The sequence below is a fragment of the Micromesistius poutassou genome (genome assembly GCF_964030765.1).
Source record: "Micromesistius poutassou genome assembly, chromosome: 4".
Lineage (NCBI taxonomy): Eukaryota > Metazoa > Chordata > Actinopteri > Gadiformes > Gadidae > Micromesistius > Micromesistius poutassou.
In genome coordinates, this window is record NC_140274.1 from 17,359,302 (window position 1) to 17,382,571 (window position 23,270).

General features: G+C 43.2%; 2 protein-coding genes across 3 annotated transcripts; one reads left to right on the forward strand and one right to left on the reverse strand.

Annotated features, from left to right (window-relative positions):
• The first annotated feature begins 9,298 nt into the window (after nt 1–9,298).
• On the forward strand, nt 9,299–18,368 carry spartb (spartin b). 2 transcript variants are annotated; one of them, XM_084467144.1, is made up of 8 exons: nt 9,299–9,481; nt 10,125–10,948; nt 12,733–12,930; nt 14,473–14,656; nt 14,826–15,020; nt 15,808–15,966; nt 16,262–16,352; nt 17,215–18,368. In XM_084467144.1, the coding sequence occupies exons 2-8, from the start codon at nt 10,127–10,129 to the stop codon at nt 17,417–17,419; spliced, it is 1,854 nt and encodes a 617-aa protein (XP_084323270.1). In that variant the 5' UTR covers nt 9,299–9,481; nt 10,125–10,126; the 3' UTR covers nt 17,420–18,368. The 2 variants fall into 2 exon arrangements, with proteins under 2 accessions (XP_084323270.1, XP_084323271.1); XM_084467145.1 differs by having other exon boundaries at nt 16,559–17,354.
• Nucleotides 18,369–22,170: 3,802 nt separating this feature from the next.
• LOC311341551 (uncharacterized protein) lies at nt 22,171–23,058 on the reverse strand (the record flags this gene model as incomplete). The annotated part of the gene is made up of 1 exon (XM_084466378.1): nt 22,171–23,058. The coding sequence occupies exon 1, from the start codon at nt 22,999–23,001 to the stop codon at nt 22,171–22,173; it is 831 nt and encodes a 276-aa protein (XP_084322504.1). The 5' UTR covers nt 23,002–23,058.
• Nucleotides 23,059–23,270: the final 212 nt, after the last annotated feature.

The following is a 23,270-nucleotide window of genomic DNA, read 5'->3' on the forward strand; positions in this document are numbered from 1 at the left end:
GGTCAATTCACTTTCATTGAAACATTACAGTAAATTGACTTTATATTGAGCATGAAGGAGAAGCGATACACATGATGAAGAGTAGAAACCACAAGGTGGATCTTGTTCCTGGGGAATTTAAAGTATAAAATGCTTGTCTGAATACAAAGCAGTGTGCCCACACACACACACACACAGACACACACTAATACAAACACACACTCTCTCTTGGACATGCATGTTCAGAACATATGACTGGGCATTTAGAGTATGACTTTTTACATAAAACTGAGATATTGTCTCTGGCACACATGGCTCCAACATTGGCTCTGTGTTATGGATGTACATTCTGGCATTCACCTTAGTGTTTGTTAACTTATTTGTTATTTAGCTTTTCATGAAAATAAAGACATTTTAATGATAGAAAAGTAGAGAAAGAACAAACAAAAGAGTGAATTAAAACAGGATGTGGGCAAGAACTTACTTTCACTATAATGACTCACTGTAAACAGTGAGCCACAAACAGTAAAATATGTTTATTAACCACAATCCAGCGCTGTTTCTACAACCTAACCTAAGACTCAATGCCCATAAAACAGTAAAATAATTCCGCCAAATATCACTAATGGTCTCAACATTCTGATCGGGAGCCAATTCTACCAAAAATGAAGATCCTGTGGAAATCCCGGAACCTAAGTGGAAACATAATGAAACCCTGTCGTAACTGAAACCATACTGGCAGACAGAGCCATCTGCTCAGCACACTGAATTTTTTTCAGAACATCAGATGTTCACAGCATTCCCACAAAACTGGAAGAACTGCTGTGGCAACACATTACCACAGCACAGGACTCCGCTGTGTGTAGCACTTCCAACCTTAGTGGTGACCTCACTACCCAAAACCCCAACCGATCCATCTAGTTTGGGGGAAGTTCTGGTAACACCGCAACCAAATGGCACAGAAGTCAGGCCTGTATGCTTACTAGGTCTTGCGTCAGCTTGCGGCTGGGAAACCCTGTGACAATCACTGGAAGGAATCACTGGAAGGTGATTCACTGGCTGTGTTGCAGCGTGTCCGTTGATAAATAGAAAATTGCTGAGCTTCAATTCTCGATGGTGAAGCCTGTAGCTTCAACCCACCCCTTTCACTCCTGAATGTTATTCTTTGTACAATAATTGATGTGTTTTCAGTGGATCCTTGGTGTCACATAGGTTCTTATCCCCTTCACAGTCCTGTACAAATGCCGGAGGCTCATAATTCTGGTGAGGTTAAACCGTGGTGGAACCGTGGTTTTCTCCGACAGCATGCACGACGGACCGCGACCGCACACATACGTCCCAGCCCTTCCTCGTCTTCTTAGAAGTCGACAGATGGACCAAAGGTTAAGCAAAACGTCAAACCATTACAGAACCTAATACCCTTGAACATGTTAGTGTTTAATGGTCTGAAGTGAATGAGCCGGATTCTACCACCTATACATCCAATCTCCAGTGTTTATATGCACAGAGGCACACAGGAGCCTTACATCGAATGGACGCAGCTGTGGCAACACACAAGTCAGTTGGATGGTAACATACTGCTTAATCCTTGACAACAACTCATCCTCAAATATCTCAGCTCAGGCGATCACCTGTATCACATGTAGAAATATAAATAGTATGTAAAAATACTTTGAAGAAAATAAATACTATTCTTTGGTTAACTTTTGTCTTCTGCAACTGAGCAGGTTTAATTCTGCGTGTCTCGTGTCATCTACTGCTGCAGAATCTAAAGTTGAATAATGTGGCCGGTGGTGGCTGCCAGAGGAGCAAACAGCCCAATAAATATTTCTTTGTCGGCTCTGGGCACATGATTGGGCCAGGATAGCTTTCAGCTATTTCCGATGGACTCAGTTGACAATGTGGCGGTGAGTTCATCGCTGTTTTCACATCCAAGCATGAAGTGTTGTGATGCTCTTTATTGGTTCAGCATCGCAAGAAAAAATCATTAGGGACTACAAGAACGAAACAACAAATCAACAACGTTTCCCCAGGAGAAAAACAAATCTTGAAAGATGAAAGTTATCTAGCATGTCGGTCCTGGACACGCCTCGTCTCCAAGCTGTGTCCCACACTATCTTTTAACTCACACTGACAGCAGCTGAAGACTGGGGTCAAAGCCATACAGAAATCTGGCCTCTGTGGAAAGATAGGACCATAAATATAAACCGGTCATCACAATGGTATTACAGTAAGTATAACACAGCCTCCAAATAGTATATTATCTGCAGGTCCTGTTCACAAATATATGCACAATATATTTTAAGCAACTTTAAAATGGTAGGATTAGACGTGGGTGTATTGGTTTGTTTCTGGCAGATACAGTCTGATGTTCCTCATTTAAATCACAAACCTAACCCATCTCCCTTTCTTCTTCATAACTGTAAAACAAGGATGTGGTTCTGTTATCATTCCCATCAAATGCAAATGCAAAGGCATTAAAATATAAATTATTAAAAGGTTATTAAATACATTATTAAATTTCCCTTGAAAAATAGAAAAGTATTTTGATTGGTCCCAATGCTGAATTTTGCAATAACTCACAAGTAACTCATATAATGTTAATTAATATAGACTTGTATTATGCGTATGAATCTGTATGAGGAAGATCACATAGCCTGACTCAAACACAATCTTCAAAATATGGAGAAAATTGGAAGGAATAAGTCATCATATCTATTTCCTTCTTCATTCAAGTAAGTACTTAACACACAATTACAATGTTTTTCCATGAAGTGTAATGTAGTATAATACCAGTACTACTGATTGGTGGTTGGTTGATGAATTCCAACTTTCCAAATCCATCTCTCTCTCCCTGCCTAAACCATTCACATTTGCCTTGAGATTCCATCAACATTTCCAAGTATATATAGAGTGAAAATAAACCCCTATTCTGTCAAACTCATCAAGTGAAATAAGGAGTCTTAAATCCCTGGACTGCCTTTATATAGTGCTATATAGTGCTTTTCTAGCCTAATGGTTTCAGAATGAGTGTCTCACATTCACACATTCATACACCAATTCATACACACATTCATACACACATTCATACTGCAACGTCGGTATCAACCATTCAAGGGAACAGCCAGCTCATCAAGAACACTTTGGTATCAGGTATCTGGCTCAGGCACACCTCTTGTGGAAGAGGATATCTTGGCTTCAACTGTGGTACTGCAAACCAAGGAGAGTTATAATAGCTGCTGTTCAATTTAAAGGGGTAATGAACCCACAATATATATATTTTTAAACATGGTTATCGGTCTTTTATGATCGTAATCTTTACCATTTTGTCACTCTTATTAAAATAGAACTGTCATTTCGAAGAAACAGGACTTATATCCTATGTTTTTGCCGGTCTGCTGCAAAGTGAATGCAGGGGGTGTTATTTTCGTGATGTAGAAGTGCTTTGTAGTATACTCTTTGACATGAATATGAAGGGACATCCGCGGCAAGTGTGTGGAGGATTGTGTTGTGCTCTATTTGGGGAGTGGTTGATGTTGATGGTGGTGTCCAAGAGGAATAACATGGGGATAGAACCAAATTTTATCCCATAACATTTAAAATAAAAACATTTTTGCTGAAATTTTAGCTGAAACAGGGGGTCCTTAAACTTTAAAACTTAGGAAAAAGCAAAGCAAAGATTGTTTTTGCGATTTGACCCCTTACTGTGTAGAGTGTAGAACTGTGAAGAGTTCTGAGGACATCTCTACATCTTCTAAAACTTGCTTTGTCTCTTACCTGAATTAAAATGCAGGACACCATCTAGAGTAGACTATGAGGTTGCCAATAGGTGTATGGATTATCTGATTTATATTGATGAGGTCATTTATTTTCGTCGGGATTTAAAGGAATTGAGCCATTATGTGTCTAGTGAATTGTTAAATTACTTTTTTTTTTGAGAATGAGCAATTCTCAAAGACATGCTCAACATTGTATAAAAACAATTTATGAAACAAATATTGCTCCATGTTTTGACTCAACAGATAGTGTATCAGGTGTCCACTAGGTTATGTGTAAGCCCACCTGTGTGTGTGTGTGTGTGTGTGTGTGTGTGTGTGTGTGTGTGTGTGTGTGTGTGTGAGGGTGTATGTGTGTGTGTGTGTGAGTGTGTGTGATCACATCATGTTTTCTACAAACAGATGCTCGGCCGTGGGAGTGGCTACCACAGTTGGCCACTAGGACATGTTTTTGGTTGCCAGGAGGAGTAGGCCAACGGCTGGGTTCCAAGGCTTCATCCTCACGCCCTAGGTCCTCTGCTCTGGCAACAAAGGCCCAGTCAAACACTGTTTAAACACGACCACATTCACAAGCCCCTTCTTGAATGGAAGCAGGCACGATGACAGACAGAGTTTTGTTTTGATTCTCCATTGTTTTAAAAGGGAAGTTGGCTGGATACGAAGACTACTGTTGTATAATATTATGCCAGTTCTTTTGAAATCGTAATTTATTAGACAGTTTCTAATCTTTAATATGATCAATGAAGTTGGAAAGATTGATTAATCGACTTGATGACCTTGATTTGTTATCTGGTTTGAATTGCAGCCCAACCTCAGGACTCAAAAGATTTGTGTCTTGATGTTCCTGTGTGCTTCATAAGCGGAATTTAGATTCCTATTATAGTTAGAGTCCTGGGGTGAACTATAGTCATAACACATAACAGTGCCCTTTGCTATGTTACAGTAACACCCTTGTGATTGAACATTGAACCATATCAAAGCAAAAGCATCAGTGTGGGTTTATGTATCTCATTATTTTTAAGTAAAGACATACAACTTGGGTATTGGTAATTGTTTGTACCACAATCCCCACTTTACTGCTAGGTTTCCACAACATTGACTGTGTAGAGTAGAGTCACAGCAGGTGTTCTGGCTCTTCATATGTTTATGGCCTAGACATCTAACAGGAAGAAGTTTAGCACACCAAAAATATTATTATTATTATTATTATTTCAGCAGAAGTGCCTTACAGTGAAACAAAGATGTTTATGCTTATATTTCAATGGTTCTGTCTTTACTGACGATATATCTGACACTAAATCCATCCCCTTTTTACCACACATCCAAACCTGCCATCTCCCCATGTATCGGGCATTCCAGCAGATAATGAAAGTCAGTTTTCTAAAACACTGTTGGGGCTGACACGTCTTAAAAACATGATGCATGGTTTGTGCTTTCCTTTGGCAATATCATTTACCTCTTGTCTTTCATTTTTACCCTAAGCCCATTCCATTGAGAGGCTTACAATGCAGTATTTTATTTTACAAACCGTTCAATTTGAGATTGTTCTGGTTGCAGACCAAGAACTAAAAGGTAATATATCTTGAAGGCCAGGCCTTCGAGAAGGTTCTCAGAGCCAGGACTTTCGTGCGTCGCCAGGAAATTCCTTGTATCCATAGGACATTCTTCAGTTGTACATTGTCGCTTCTTGCATGGCCAGACATCATTGATCTGTCCCAAACCTGTCTCCTTGTCCAAAACAAACCAGCCAACTGGACCAAAACCCATCTGATCTGGGTAGAGTGGGTTTCTCTGGCAACAAATAAATCCCATTACACACTTCAATTGGTCTTACTCTGGATTGATTTGGATGTCTCATTTTCTGTTTCTGAAATAACTTTCTCTTTTTATATCTGTGACCATGATTTCCTAATAATTTATATTAGGAATAAGAACTCGACTAGATCATACTGAGAGATAGATAGATAGATAGATAGATAGATAGATAGATAGATAGAGATATAAAGACAAACGGATAGAACGATATGCAGATATTGCGAAGGAGCAGTTCAAACGAATAAAATATTCAACCATTGTTGCAGCAGCATAATTAACCTCACCACATGACATTTCACGTTTTATTGACTTAACCATAAAGGGGTCCTAACAGACACACCTCCTCCATGGCATGCAAAAATTCCTCAATCTGTGCTAGCACGCTGATTATATCTTCAAACAATCTTGAGACAGGCGCTGACAACCACTGCATGGAGGGGAAAGTATCTCCTGGCGTGGAGCCCTTCCCAAGTCTTTACCTGAATTCAACTTTTGTTCAAAAGCTAGACTATGAGACGATCTATAGTCCTCATAAAATGGTTATGGATATCATCTGATAAATCATATTGATTAGGACGGTGCGTAGGGAGTCTTTGTTAGGATAGAACATTCATCAATTGTACCTAAATAAATTTAGTGTTTGTGTGTGTGTCTGTGTGTGTGACGTACATGTGAGTGCCTAAGTATATACATGAATGATGCACATGTGTATCTGTGCGCATTTCTCTCTCTCTCTCTCTCTCTCTCTCTCTCTCTCTCTCTCTCTCTATATATATATATATATATATATATATATATATATATATATATATATATATATATATATATATATATATATATATATATCTTGTTGTTGTGGCCGTCTTTGTTAACCTATACAATTCACTTAGTACATGAATATGTTATAGAGTATAGTGCACAGGGGATGGAACTCTTAGGTAAAGGACAGCTAGTTGTGGTCAGGAGTGTTGAAGTACTGGGCAGTGTCACATACATACGGCGAGTGGTCCAAAGTCTGTATATTTACTTCCCCTGTGGAGTTAATACTTCCTGTGTTCACCTGGGATTCTCTGCTTTCCTTCAAAAACGCACATGTTAGAGTACTTAGTATGTTAGGGTAATAATAAATGTGATTCGGTTGGAATCAACTGGCATTAATCCTGCTGAGGTAAATGCCTTGCCCAACCTGTTGAGCTGGACAGGGAACTCCTGGCAGTGTAGATGCCTGATCTACCAGTTAAGCAGTTGAGAGATTATTATTTGGATATTTAGCATGTTTTTGTAATAGCATCTGAGGATACTTAGAATGGAATGATTTGATGATTCAGGTGAAATAAAGTAGTGCCAAAATACACAATATAAATATGATTCATAACGTTGCACAGAGTTGAACAGAGAAAGTTAAATTTCATGAATCAGTTAGAAATCCAAACAATCTGTAGGCTTGGAAAAATAACCTTTCATAAATGTTTCCATACTTAAATAGATCATAGCTTGTTCCCCCATTTTTTGTACGTTGTATGAAAATGTTTTTGGAAAAATCAAGTGAAGAGGAGCAGAATGTGAATTAATGACATCTCAATCTGGACCTCATGTTGTCCAAAAGCCAGCAGGGATTCCAGGTTACTGGAATGTTTTAACAAAAAGACGCTTAGTCCATTTGGTTGAAGACTGCATAAATAAAATAGTATAAAAATAGTAATGTATTATATAAAACATAATGTATTGCAAAATTATAACAATATAATAAACGGGATCATTCCCTGTTAGTAAAGTTATAATATTATACATTTCATAATAGATTAATTGTATAAAATGTACTTTTTCTATAATATTATATCATACAATATATTATATTATGTTTTATTTAATCTAATAGTGTTGTTATTCCCTGGATACTCTACAAGGTAAAGATACATGTCATAAATGATCCAGCAGGACATCCCAGCTGTCTAGCGTAGGACAGAGAGCTTATCTGTCTGTCCTGTCTCCATGCTTGAGCTCCCTTCCAGTTCTAGTCCAGGCGCTTCATGAAACAGACAATGTGGCGTCCCCTGCAGGCTTTTCTTTTGCCCTGTTATTAGATGCAACATAAATCAAGGCCCATATGGACTCATAAAAAGGGGAACATGGAACAACAGTTTAAGTGATACATAACGGGCATTAAATGAACAACAATGAGGATGACAAAACATATGATCCAAAGGGAGCAGAGCCAGGTAAACTCACAGGTACACTTAAGTTACTTTTACCAAATACAATTACCATAAATATATATTTTCTAATACTATAAATTGAATGCTAGGATTGCTTGCTAATATTTAGCTATGTGGAGTCACAATGGAATTGATCAATTGATCAGTCAAGTCTGTCAAGTACATTTATACTTGTAAAGGTTCACTTTGTACAATAATGAGTAGTCATTATGGTTATACAGTAGCTTCATAGACATGCATAGTATGGTTGTCATTTAGACCATTAGGTTGGTTTGTACTCAGCCGTTCTGATATTTATTTGACTGTTGGAAAATGTCTGACAGACAAAAGTATAAACTTACCCCCTCACAGTTACATCTCTCTCTCTCTCTCTCTCTCTCTCTCTCTCTCTCTCTCTCTCTCTCTCTCTCTCTCTCTCTCTCCCTCCCCCTTCGTCTTTCCATAAAACTGTCAGACATATTTCAATTGTGTACTGCTGTTTGTGTGCATAGGTCGTTTCAGTAGAGGTCATTTGTCAGTTGTCAGTTGATAACTACTAATTTAATCATCACATAAAACATTATTATGTGTTATCACACGGCTCTCCTCAATGCTGTGAAATGCTCCATTCACTTGCCCGACTTCCGGTGGTGATTTATTTTTCAATAATGACCGTTGCTAAGCATAAAATGTTATAATGACTGTCAAGGAAAGTTGACGTCGTAGGATAAGTCTGGGATTCTCGCCTCTGATTAGTTAGAATGGCTCTCCTTTAGATCGTGTTTCGATTAGTCCTAGTTGTTTGCGGGAGTTTGGTTTAGGGTAAGGTTTAGGGTTATGGTTATGGTTATGGTTATGGTTATGGTTAGGATTAGGGTTAGGGTAACCCTAGCCATAACCAATAGGAGGAGAGCCAATTTAACCAATCAGAGGCGTCCGGTTCGCCCTGTTGGGGCTTATTTTCCTGACCAGCGTTCTATACATTATCCCTTACATATAATATATAAATACCATGATAAACTATGAAAAACGAAATACATTTCTAGATAACTAACTTACCAATGTACTTATCATCATAATCAAAATGATCATAATATTAATCAGATTCTGCTAGTCAGGTCACCTTTTTTGAGCAGTATTTTATTTTATTTTGTTTGAGATAAATTGTGTTTGTGCCAGCACCTCCAGAACATATTATTGTTTAACATATGTTGATATCCCGATCACATTTTTCATTCAATCAAGATAACCATCTCGGTTATACATCCCATTCAGTATATTAGTGAGTCATTATTACATCCATTTACCTCCTACTAATTTTAAATCACATGATTTATCCTAATTGGAGGAGGAATGCTTTGCCCTCAGTAAATCAATCAAATTACTGGTTAACCTGGAGTGGAAATATTTTAATCTATTCATGAAATACACAGAGGGGGCGATATTGAGTTGACAAATGCTCCTTTGCCGTGTATGTTCCTTCTAGCGCACCGTAGAGAACCGATCGCGTTTTCACTTTGGTTTTTTATTTATCTCTGGCACCACATGACGCAAGGCGCGACACATTTCTGGTTTATTGCATTATTTTGGATTTCGACCCTGGGGTAGTTTCCGTGGTGTCATTGAGAAAACGCTTTACATACTACTATAAACCTCTGGAATAAAAGGACCTCTGCAACTTACGTTACTTGGGGTGTTTTCAGTCCTGGTGCTACGGTGAGTTCATGTGTGACCCTATGGCGGAGTGAGTGAAGACAACGCAACTTCTTCCTCTTATTCCCATTATCGTAAACATCTGGAGACTCTTCACCCTAGTTTTTTTTGTTACTACTTTGCAAGTACATTACAAACTGCCAGGGGGAAGTTCAGGGACGTCGATGTAACTGTAAAATGTGTTTAAATGTTATACTGCTATCAGCAGGCTTGTGCAAAGACATGCCAACAGGTGTTCTCAAGTTACTACTCATGACAATTGTTTGCTGTTGAATTTCTCGTAATAATTTATGTCTAGCTGATTGTATGGGTATAATAAAAATAGTTTAGGTTCTATATAAAGCTAGGGAATACAGAACTGACAGTTTTGATTTTGATTTAGTTTATACTGTCAGTACCTCATGCTGTTCTATATAGAGCAACGGTTATCTCTTTAGAGAGGATGGACCATCGATTATTTAGCTTGTCTGGGACAGTGCCTAGTGTAAACAATACACACATAGTTGTACTTTAAACAAAACAAAAACCCTGCAGCAGAAGTAGATTCTGCAAAACAAATTATGTTTCAAATAGACATAGTGTCGTCCACTAACCCCTCCTCCCCCCCCCCCCCCCCCCCCCCCCCCTTCCTCCTGGTTATCATCAGGAATGGAGAAAGCCAAACAGGATGCCTTCGATAACGCACGGCTCCAGGTGATCAAGGACGGCTACGAGAGGGCCTTCGACTGCCTCCACAAGGCCCTGACGGAGGACGAGGCCGGGCACCGGGACCGGGCCCTGGAGCTGTACCAGCAGGGCCGGCAGCACCTGCTGAGGGCCACTAGCGTGCCGTCACAGGGGGACGAGTGTGTGGGCAGCTCCTGGGAGGCGGCCAGGCAGATGCAGGAGAAGATGAAGGAGACCCTGAACAACATCACCACCAGACTGGCCATCCTGGAGACCAGGGACGACGGAGGACCGGGACTGGGCGTCGCCACGGCCCCCCAGGGTCTCTACCCCAAACTCTCCACCAATGAGAAGCCAGGGAAACCGAATAGACCGGTCTCACCACTGCGGCCCAGCCGCGGGCCGGGAGTGACGCCCATTTCCCCCGCCACCCTGCGGCCGGCCGGGACCTCCCCCGCCGAGAACCCCCCCGCCTACTCCCCCCAGGCTGCCGACGGACACCTCTCCATCTCCTACGGGACGGAGAGCGGGGAGCTGTCCCTGGTGGGCCAGGAGTTCTACTCCCAGAAGTCCAACTCCTCCACCTCCTCCTCCTCCTCCCCCGCCTCCTCCTTCTCGGCCCCCTCTCAGAGCCTGGGCGAGGAGGCGGAGGAGCTGCTCTTCCTGCCCCACGGCGTGCAGTTGTTCTTTGTGACGCCCGACGGCCAGGTCAGCGCACCGTCATACCCGGGCGTCCTGCGCCTGGTGCGCTTCACCGCCGAGCAGCCGCGAGGAGCCTCCAACAGACCGCCGGCGTTCCTGCAGGTCAGTTCACCTGGCTGGGTTCTAGAAGGTTCCTAAGGGGATGGGGATCCACTATTGGTCCATGCAGCCACAGACTCCTTTTATAAAAATAGACTGAGCATGCAAACAGACCCGGTACCTTTTGGCTGAGAGTCCAAATTGTATGTATAGTAGTACTATAGTAAGTAATATAGTAATAGAGTTCTAGCCTATTATATGTCCTCTATACACAAACGGACATTCAAATGCCTCCTTTATTCATAAAGGGTGAAAAGTAGCTAGACGTTTGGTTCACTCTGGCTGTGGCTTGTTCTGATAGCGCTGTGACAGGCACTTTGACCTTTGACCTGGTTTGGTAAAATGTTGAAATGACTCACTGATGAGTTAATCGAGTGAGGAGGAGAAGGAGGAGGGAAGAGGAGATAGGCGTCTCGTTAATGATCTGCGTTAGTCAGCGCGTGTCCTGGATCATGTGATCCAGTTACAGAGTCCCTAATCCCCAGGCATCTCTGGCGATAATGTCAACCTGGGCTGCACAACTTGGAGACAGACGGAGTGATCATGGTCATCGTCTGTTGGACAGGAAGATGTCAGACTAGGCCGGTGTGTTGTGTTCTTTGCTGACGAATGAAATACAGTGTAACAAATTTACACTGTGATCCGATATCTTAGTTTGTATTCTCATCACACACCAATATCTTATATCTCGGCAAGACTTTGGCTGTAGTACACACATAAGTAAACTAAGATTAAAGATCAACCGAAAGGGCTTTAAAGCTATAATCAAGCTATTAGTACACCTCGTAAACATTCCTTTATGTGGTTTTAAGATGAATGATATGTTATGCTGATGTTATCTACAAACAATCACAATGTTATCATGTTGTAGATCTCGTTACCAGTTCTACAATCATGAAGTCTACAAGCCAGTTGGCCCCTGGTAGAGATCGAAAAATCGAATCCCAAACTTATTTTAGAGCGTCCTTTCAGAAAAAATGTTGGCGTGGGCACATAGGGATTCCCCCGTGCCCATAGTAGGTCTTGTGAACGCTGCAGGAATTACACACTGGTAGCATTAAGCCTGCTTAACCATCATGCTCTGTAATTCTAGGAGCGCTATTGAGAAGGAAATAAAGGTTCCCTTATTTTGGCTTAGTCCAGGCGGCCATTTTCCCTCAGGCAGTATGAGGATTTGTGTTGCGGGGACCAAAGGTTACACAACCAGCAGACAGTAAGCACTGATCATGATCGTGATCTATGTTGATAAATAAAAGGTAGTAGTTCAACACCCCAGGGAACAAAACATGAAATCATAAAATGTATTCTTGAAGTCAAACTTAGGGTTACTGTTAACCTATTTACTTCAGTAATTGTACAGTTGGTAGACTATAGTACTCTCTCTCTCATGTGTTTAATTTAAAAATAATTGTCAAACCTGTTTTGTTATTTCCATGACTTTGTGAATTCATTTTTAATAGGGTTGTTTAGTAGGGTAATAAGTCCATGTTATCCATCTTTGGGTTGTATTGTATTAACGTTGTGAGATAAAGATGATTCTCCCCATTTTAACCTCCATTTATGATGACACACCTTGCACCGGATAATGTTACACCTTACACCCCCCTAACCTTTATTAATGACATGTATATGAAACCACTGTCACTCGCTTTGGATAAAGCAGCTTCTACTAAATGTCAAACTAGTCAATATAAAGCTCATAGGATTCAAAATACTCTGCATGTGATGACCAACTCATTATGTTTATGAGAGGTACTTTAATGCGTGTCCTTCCTCTCCATTGGCAGGTGTGTGACTGGCTGTACCCTCTGATGGCGTCGCAGACGCCGGTCCTGCTGTGCAACACGGGGGTCTACATGTTCCCCGACATGATGGCGACGGCGCCCGGGTCTTACGTGGGCGTGGTCCTGTCCTCGGAGCTTCCCGCCGCAGACCGGGAACTATTCCAGGACCTGCTGGCCCAGATGACGGACCTAAGAGTCCAGGTGAGGATCTGAATTACTGCAGCCTGACTGGCTTACGGGCTGAGAATCTGTCTGTGTGTACTCCTACAGGGACTAATCAGGTTGTTTATCAAACGGTGATACGCTTTCACACCCACTGCTGTCTACAATAAATTCCTTGCATTCCTGACCAGAATAATTGAATATCTTTCATGCTTATTAGAGACTTACAAGGTTTAATTCCAAGCATTTTTTTCCAACTCAAGCTATTCTACAAATCACCATTCGACTAATTGGGGCAGTCGCTGTAATTATGTTGCGCTCTAGCGAGCAAATCGGCCAATCGTTTGTACTGACTGATATATCGATAGTCAGATCCTGCCCAGCCCAATACTACTACACTGTTGACGCTATAGCTCTGTCTCTGTCTCCTCTACCTCTCCTGTATCAGCCCGGGGATTTAAGATGAGTCAGCGAAGACACAGTAATGACCCCTAATGCTCTTAGTGGGGAGCTGTGAACCTCTGAGTGAGGGACAGACCGTCTCTCATAGTCTCTCTAGCAGTGTCCTCTCGCTAGATCAGGTCCAGGTCCTCTTATGGACAGGCTGTACGTCGTCTCCAATGGACTGCCTGTTGATGCCCTTTATGAAAGTAGGCACTTTGTGTTTTTTCTCTTGACACGCTAGTCTTTCACATTTACATTTAGTCATGTAGCTAATCTGTGATTCAGCAGTCCTCATTATAGCATAGGCCTGTTATAGCAGGACTTCTGGGGCAAACAGCACAGAGCCTGGGCCAGGAAAGAAAAACTTAAGGGGTGGAGTGTTTCCTGTTTTGTTATGGTGATATTCTACCGAAGAGAAACAGTAATCCGTTGCTGTGGTGATTTGAAACCTTTTTGGACGGGCTATAACTGGTGGTCGAGTTTGTGTTCACCAATTACACGCTGCCTCCAGCTACATGATTGGTTGGAACAAATATGAAGAAAAGAAAGAAATCCAGATATGAGATGGTCTGCCATCAAATTTTAGATTAGTAATCTAAAGCCTAATTAGTGAGATTATCATCTAGCAGACGCTTTTATCCAAAGCGATTAACAAGTCAAGCTGGGAATAATCACAGTATACAAGACAATTCTGAATGCTTTATCATGCAGATCTCCTTATTTTGTTATTTAGTCATCTAATCATACGTTGGGGGATTTAGCATCCTACGTTGCAGAAAATTCTCAAAGCCCCGATTCAGTTTGATGGAAAGAAACGGTGGCATTGTGAATGTCCATGTCCAGTACACAATGAAAGGATGTGTTCTCAAAGGAAATGGGGAGAGTGTGAAATATGGAGAGAGACAGAGAGAAATAGGGAGAGAGAGAAAGAAGGGAAGAGAGAGCGAGAGAGAGGGAAAGAAAGGGAGAAATAGAGAAAGAGCGAGAAGTAGAGAGGAGGAGATTATCGAGAGACAAGCAGGGACCTCTGTGTTGTGTATCTGGGTGGCGGTGTGTTCCAGGGTGTGTGTGTGGTGTTGATGCGTTTCCGTGCAACGTGTGTCACGGGTACATGTGTTGATGTGTCTCTGCTGCCAGCCCCCAGATGAGGAGGCCGACTCCATCAACCTCAGCCAGAAGGTCCCCCTGGCCCCCCAGCAGGGGGCGGCCACCGCCCTGGTCCCTGCCCAGGGACGACAGGCCGCGGCTGGGGAGGAGGATCCCGAGGAGAACGACGGCCTGCCCGAGTGGAGCGAGAGGGTGGCCAGTGGCATCCTCACAGGTCTGGGATCGCACAACGTTTTAAACCCTGTACCTACCAGAGCCAACCCCAGACGCTAGCAGTAATACCTCCATTCTGTGCACCAGCCCCCCCCCCCCCCCCCCCCCCCCCCCCTCTGCCCAATGGAGAGACTGACCCTGGGGGTCCGTTGTGGTGTGTTGTGTTCCAGGGGCGTCGTGGCTGAGCTGGGGCCTGGTGAAGGGAGCGGAGTACACCAACATAGCCATCCACAAGGGGGCGTCCAAACTGCGGGAGCACATCACGCCGGAGGACACCCCCACGCAGGTCAGCCCGTCGGTCGCCAAGAGCCTGCAGGTCGCCAAGCAGGCCACCGGGGGCGCCGTCCGGGTCAGCCAGTTCCTGGGTGAGGACCTTTATCTTCCAGCCTGGGAACCAGAGGAATCTCGGGAGCTCATGTTTCCTTTGCTCTGCAGATAGGTCTCGCCTTCGCTCCTGTAGGCAATATTTTCTCCGCCCGGTACAAAATAAATCAATCGCGACCGTTTGTGCTGTGATGGCTGTGATGGCTGATGGCTGCCGCTGATGGAGAACTGTCTGTTGATTCCGTTAGTTGGCTAGTATTAAACGAACAACAGTATATTTCACTAAAAGAAGAATAGATGACTGCACTTTAAAGCTTTTGTTGAGAAGAAAGATGTAATTTCTTTTGAGTGCTGCGTCACCCGTTTCGTCAATATGATTGCTTGTAGGCCAGAGGCATTTTGGTCTGCGCCTGCTGGTGACGCCATTTAGAAATTGAAAATGAACAGAGATGTTCCACACTAATAGTTTGCGATTCACCTGGCAAATTTAGGCTATGGGCAGATGTGTAACTTCCAGATTTTCAAAGTAAATATCCCCCTCAGGTGTTTTTTAATGAAAAATTAGAACCCCTGAATGAGTACTTTTACTTTGAAAAGCAGGGTCTTGCCTCCACCAACCTGGATTTATACACCTCTGGCATCACTGTTGACCGTCTCCGTAGTAAATGTCTAACCCCTACCTGCTCCTTAATGACCAATCTGTGTTCACTGCCTTTTTTTCTAGCGCAGCAGACGTAAAACACGTATACATATGTCATACAACAGTCTAAAGTCGAAAAAAAGCATGATATCAACCCTTTAATGACCTGTCTCTGTCTATCCCTACAGTGGACGGCGTTTGCACCGTGGCAGGCTGCGTTGGACGAGAAATCGCGCCTCATGTGAAAAAGCACGGCGGGAAACTGATCCCGGAGTCCATGAAGAAGGACAAAGATGGCCGCTCTAACATTGAAGGGGCCATGGTGGTGGCTGCCAGCGGAGTCCAAGGTAGGACTGTAGGACAGAAATAACCATCAATTAATCAATTCAACTTTATTTGTAACGCAGCTTTAAAGAACAAAAAGTGTTGCAGTGCTTGGATTGGCAACATAAAAGTCCAACTAAAGTTGATTTAAATGCTTAAAAAAAAACTAGACACTTGAATGCGGTAAAGCAAAGGATCAAGTAATGTATATTAAAGATAAAAGTACTTTTAAGTCCACATGGAAATGAGCGATGCTGTCATCAGTTGTCGTCAGTGTCAATATCTTATTAAAGTTACATTTTCTGTCTCCCTCAACAGGGTTCGCCACCATGTGGACCGGCTTGGAGTACGCAGCAAAGAACATCACCACGAATGTCGCTTCAGAAACGGTCACCACCGTAAAGCACAAGTAAGGATTTATATTCCATCTGCTTACGTCACGTTCCACTCCGTTCACAGCTCCAGAAGTGTTTAAAAAAAAGTAAATCTTTTGACAAAAGCTTAAGAAAGAAAACTCAGAAGCTTTCCCTAAACCTTACAGAAAAGCCCGGTTTCAGCTGGAAAACACCGAAAGTAAACAACGGCTCATATATTCCTCTTCTACTTGCTTTACAGATATAGGGGCATCCAGAGCCCCCCAAAGCCCCCTAAAGAGAAGGAGTGTTCTCTTCCCTAACTTAACTCTTTAATCTATTGCTGTTAAACTCCTCTAATTCACCTCCATCATTAACTTTGCTCTCAACTGATTTCCCAGAATGCAGCGGTGTAGGGTAATCATGGCTAGGGTTAATTCACCCTCTTGTAATCCCCCCCCCCCCACCCTCTCTGGCCGGGAATCTGCTCTTGTTGCTTTCTCCCACGAAAGATCTCCTGCTCTCCCCCCCTCCAATAATTAAAATATAATTTATAGTATTCCTATTTTAACAGATCAGAGGGGAACCATTTTGTGGTCCTTAATTACCTAATTGCCGCACAGATGATGGGTGTTTATTAGGGGCGATGATTAGGTTGGTGATGATAACAATGCATGGTGGGATCCTGCCTGGCATGCCACCCTGGCCTGACATCATCTCTCTCCTCTTTCTTTTGTTTTTGTCTTTTACATTCGTTTTTTAAACTTCTCGCTCTCTTTCTGTCTTTAACCTGTTGTTTGTGTACCTCCTTTCTCTTCCTCCACCCGTCCCTCCTTCCTCTTCTTCCCCCACTTTCTCTCCCTCCCTCTGCCCTCCATCAACCACGTGTTCTCTATGAATCGGTAATTCCACGCTAAGGTATGGCTCAGCGGCCGGCCAGGCCACCGACCTCGCCGTGAACTCCGCCATCAACGTGGGCGTGACGGCCTTCAACATCGACAACCTTGGCATCAAGGCTGTGGTGAAAAGAACTGGCAAGCAGACTGCAGCGGCCCTGCTGGAAGACTACAAACTCCAGGATGCACCGGGGCAAGAGAAACAAGTGGAGAAGTTTAAAAAATAACTTTACCGAGCTCCTTCAACGCAGAATGGCCTTAACGCGTATCCTTTCCATATCGATTCTAACCAAAATACAGAAATCTATATTTAAAAAGCTTTATTTACGATAAATGTTTATATTTAAGTATATACTCTTTAGTTTTAGAATTGACTGGTTCTGAGCACTTTACCCTTTAACAGTTTGGTTTGATGGGAAGAAATTGCAGTGTAATAATTGAACGTCCCCTGTGTCCAGGGGACCTCTGTGTCGTAATGGATGTATAATAATATATTTAATAATAATGTGAAATAATGGTTGGGGCTGTATGTTGCATATTATTTTTCCAAAGATGTTCAGTACAAAGAAGGGTTTGATGGTATGTTAGACTCCTAAAATGCCTGGTCTTTGATTGAGTCTCTGTCATCCCTTCCAAAGATGATGGCAGATTTTCAATGAGACTGCTTTTATATCTGCTTTGAAAAAGGAAAACAAAACAATACCAATTGTGACAGAAGGGCCAGATTCACGGTTATAACCCACTTTACTGCCAGCTGTACCGTTTTCAAAACAAAACTATGCTACCTACTGTGCCTGCAACTACCGTAAAGTTAATTTTGAGATGAAACCTACGTTTGGTTGAATTTTCAACAATCAATCAATTGTATTGTAACCAAAATCTTTAACGACCACTCTGCTGTAGTCAACACTGTAACTGGAAGAGTGTAGTACCACTGTATTTCAGAAGCTGTCTGATTGTATGAAGTTACAAAGTAATTTGTAAGTAAAAGGCAAAAAATTGGTGTGTGGCTTGAATGTCCCATTTCTAACTCTACAAGCAGCGATGACTGGATCGCTGTTCCTTGGTGGTATCTGATCATTCTTAAGTTCATGCTTGTTAACATTGGTAACAATTATAAATGTTACCATTTTATTACTAACAACGTCAGAAATAAAATGTCAGTGTTAAATGTGAGTTTTTGTCGTTGTCTGAAGGGGAATTTACAACGCAGGCGAGAGAGACGTGAGCGTAACGTAGGCGTATCAATTCACACCACCGCCGTTTATTCCGCTATATTTTCAAGATTCATCAGATAACATCATAACCGAGACGCTTCAGAAACACTTGAAAATAGAAGTGAAGCATAAGTTAAGCTTTGGTCGGCCGTGAGACAGGCGTAAAACGCTGCCGGTGTAAATCAGTGCACTAGTTTGAATGAATTCTATCTCTATGAAGTCGGACGTCTGACGGCCGACTAAAAACGCGTCTAAAACGGCGGCGGTGTAAATTGGCCTTTCGAGTTTATTTTAGCGCTATAACCCCACCTAGTGGCTCAAAAGTATGACAGCTATGACCTGTATGGCTTTGACAGGAATAAATTGATTAAAAGTATTTGAACCAGTGTGCGGGGGGGCTGGGCCCCCCCGATTAACCCATGAGACCCCCTGAAAGCCTCAAAATCAAAATTTGAAGGGGGTCTCAAATTTCGTCCAAAAAAAAATATATATTTTATTTTATTGTCACTAATGGTAATTTAAATGTGTTTAAGCTCACCATGTCCAGTATTCAGAATTTTAAACATTTATTCACAAATATGTTATATTTTTTGCCAAGCGGAGCCAGCCAGTCCTGTGCGCGTATGCAAATTAGCCATGTGCGCCAAACAGAAGAAGGGCCCTATCTTGCGCCCGGTGCAATTGACTTTCTACACCGACGCATGTGTCGTTGCTAGTTTGCACCCGGCGCAAAGCTGATTTTCCCTCGCAGCAACCAGGCACCACTACACTTGCGTCTGGAGAGGCGTGTCGGCGAAAAGCAGGGGCGTGTTCCGGTGAAAATGATACTTTGTGCTATTTTAGTGATGCGCCAATGCAGTTGCGCCACTGACCGAAAAATACCTGGGGGGTATTCCATCAACCAAACTAAACCCAAAGCCGGGCTTATTTTGCTTAGCCTGCCTTCTTTCAACTAGAGTTGCGTTCCATTAATGTGGCTTAAGGGAATCTCCGTCTAAGTAACCATGGCAACTTATCCGACCAAACAACCATCAAGCTAAACATAAAGCCGGGCTTCTTTCAGCTGGAGTTGCGTTCCATGAACGTCACTTAAGGGAATCTCCGCTAAGTAACCATGGCAATTTATCCGACCAAACTAACCTGGTCGGGAGCAGGTTAACTGTCAGGCTAACTTGAGCGGTGTCACGCTGTCACGTGGTTTTTGGGGAGGGGAGGGGTTTGAGCCCATCCGCCATGCTGGTAGCACGGTTGCCAGGAGAAACGTTGTCAGAGCGGCATACAGACAGATGAGGAAACATAGACGCAGAGACGCAGGAGAAATTACGATAGAAATAAATGGAGAAGAATAAGGCGAAGGAAAAGGGTCCTTACAGGAACAAACTCACTACCAGCGCCAAGCAGAGGTATGAGGAGAACTTGTCAGACTTAAACAACGTCGACCCATACGAGCTACCTGCAGCAGAATGGGACAGAGTGAGACCTGGACCTTTAACCACCGTGCACATATATGGACATAGTGAAGTACTTGGTTTTTGGCATCAGTCAATATACGATGCAAGAATTTAAAAGCCATAAATCGCTAGAAAGCTTTGAGACATTCTGCTGTGGTTGGGTGCAAGACCTGGCCATCTACAAGCCTCCAAACGCTCAAAACACTGTTGTACTGGCAAAGGTAAGTTGCTTCACCTTTTGAGTTTTATGCTAATACTAATGTGTTGTGAATACATTGCGTTGACCAAAGTGACAAAGTAATTTACCGCGATTGTTTCGTAAACACTAGATTGTAACGAGGTGTTCCATGCACACAAACAACTAATCTAACTTTTTGTTAATCTAACAAAAAGTTAGATTAACTTCCCACATGTTTTGCAGCTTGTTATGCTAATTTGATTTTAGCCCAATGAAACATACTAGGCATTGTGTGTTGGGGGCTTCGAAGTAGACAAACCAGTTCTGGTTAGGCTAGGGTAGTTAATGGTCTGGTTAGACTAAAGCAAGCCATTAACGGTGTGAATGAAAGGTCTGTGAGATTCAGGCTGCAGACAAATGTAAATCTGGAAAGCTGCATACAAATGGAAATGGGGGTCTAGACTAGGCTGTAACTTGAAATAAAATGTGTCCCTTGTCTTCAAGGCTTTTTACTGTTTCTCTAATTTATTTACCTCTTGTATCTAACAGGTCATGCATTCACGACGGCTCTGCGAGCCTCCACTCACCCCATGGGTCATCCTCACACCATCGGGGCAAGTGTGTTCGGCCCACTGTACATGCATGGCTGGTGTAGCGGAGTCGTGCACCCATGTCGGAGCCCTGCTGTTTATGGTCGATGCCTGTGTACGGTTAAAGGAGAAGGCCACAGTCACAGACAAACCGGCCTACTGGAAGCTGCCAAGCAGCATCAACAAGGTCCTGCCAGAGGTTGGCCAACGCATCAATTTCATATCTGCTGCAGCTACATGGAGGTCTCTAAACAGACGAATAGACGGTGAGACCCACAATAGTCCTGCGCTGAGAACACGTCCAGCCAAAACAGCCAATGACACACCGACACCAACACCGGAAGAGCTAGCAGTATTCTACCGGGAAATCAGCATGACGAAGACGAAGATCAGCAATTTTGAGTGTGCTACCCGAATACTGCGATGAGTTCAGAGACCCTATTCAGCCCATCCGCAGCTTACAGTCTCTGGATAATGGAAGCGGCCTTGATAGGAGTGACTTGCCTGCGCTGCAGAAGCACTGCCAGACCATAGGGAGCATTGCTGATGTGTCTGAGGAACAGGCAGTGCAGATAGAGAGAAGGACGCGGGGACAGCACAACTCATCACTTTGGTTTGCTGCACGGGCTGGAAGAATCACAGCCTCCTCAATGCATTGTGTTTATGCAACAGACATTAGTTCACCAGCACCCTCCACCATAAAGAGGGTTTGTTATCCTACACGCGGGAACAGCAGCCACCAGTTGGGGCATCAAACATGAGGAGACAGCGAGGCAGGCATACACTGCCCAAACAAAGGATCAGCACACCGATCAACAAGTGGAAACTTGTGGGTTTTTTGTCAACCCGGCCTTCCCACAGGTAGGAGCATCGCCAGATGCCATTGTTACTTGCACTTGTTGTGGGAAAGGCTGCATAGAAGTGAAATGCCCCACGAAGTACAAGGACAGCACAATCCTTGGTGCGTACTCATCAGATGACCGCAACTTCTGTCTGCATGCTGTTGATGGTCAGGTGCACCTCAAGAAGAACCACCAGTACTACACCCAGGTCCAGACCCAACTGTTTGTAACAGAGAGTGCCTACTGTGACTTTGTAGTGTGGACATTGAAGGACTGTGTGATTCTGCGCATAGCTCCAGACAAAACATTTTGGAATGCACGGCTTCAGAAGGCACAGGACTTCTTTGTGAAGGTGGCTCTCCCTGAACTTGCGGTGCAATATTTCTCGATACCACCTACCTCCCAAGCATCACCTGGCCCCAGTGTGCTTCGTGAACTACAGCCACAGACCGTGGTGAAGAGGCCAAGGAATTGTACATCTATGCACATTTCTTTATTGCTATTTTTAAATGTTTATTTTTAAATGCACATTGTTCTTTTGCACTGTTTACTGTTTCAACCTTTTGAAATGTTGCACTGTCAATTTCTATTTATTCAATTTATAGTTCTATTTCTATTCTAACAGTTCTCAATAAATAATGTTACGCCATATCATGTTGTTTCAAGAATTTATTTCACACACGAAACAGTAAGGAGGCACTCAAACAACACTTTTACACATATTTGTTAAGGCACAGCAAACAGTGACAATCTTATCCAACGGCATTAGGTTTTCACCCTCACATTTGATGAGCATGTTCACAGGTACAGTGGAGTGTAAGAATTTAAATTTGTTGCGCACAACACCAATCACCCTCTCAACATGAATCCTGAGATGTGCTATGGCCCTAGTCTCCTCCACATCTTTCGCATCCAGCTGTGCACGACCCCTTGTGAACGTAGGTACCTTAACTTCAGCACACATCATACCCACACTTTCCCTGATATTAAAGCCCCTATCTTCCAGCACAATGTCACCTGGCAACAGTTTGTTGAGGAAACCACTTTGCTCCGTTATACGTTTGTCACTAGTGCGCCCACCCCACCCTTGGGATATGAAAGAAATTACACCCTTTAGGTGTAAGGGTGTAATTAGGTACTTCATGGTGTATGCATGTTTATACTGAGAGAAAGTCAGTGCCCTTGCCGGTACATTTGAGGGTTTTTCAATAAACACCTCGAAACAATCCACAATGGCGGCTACATTTTTCCCGAACGATTCCACGAACTGGTGTGGCATACTCGTCAATAAACAGTCTCTGCTTGGCCAGTGCACTAATGGACACAGCCGTGCATACATCACTCCAAGGGTATGGTGAAAGGCATCACTGACTGTTGTCCTGTGTACCCGAAACAGATGGCTGATGTGCTTTACTGGCAGGTCTAGTCTGAGGCGCATTAGAGTCAACAGGACAAGCTGGAAGGGTGAGAGTTTCTTCATCCTACCTTGAGGCAGATATGGGGTGAGACTGCATAGAAGTGTCTGAAACATTACATAGCTTGCAAGTCCTGTGTAATACTTCACTATGTTATCATCACCACTCAGAAAGTTCTCATTCATCCGGTACTCATCAAGCTCCTCCTTCAGCTTTCTGTTTTCCTCCAAAAGACTGACTGATGGCGGCCGCTGCTCCTCTGTCGGGGATGGAGGCCGCTGCTCCTGTGCTGGGGATGGCGGCCGCTGCTCCTCTGTCGGGGATGGCGGCCGCTGCTCCTCTGTCGGGGATGGAGGCCGCTGCTCCTCTGTCGGGGATGGAGGCC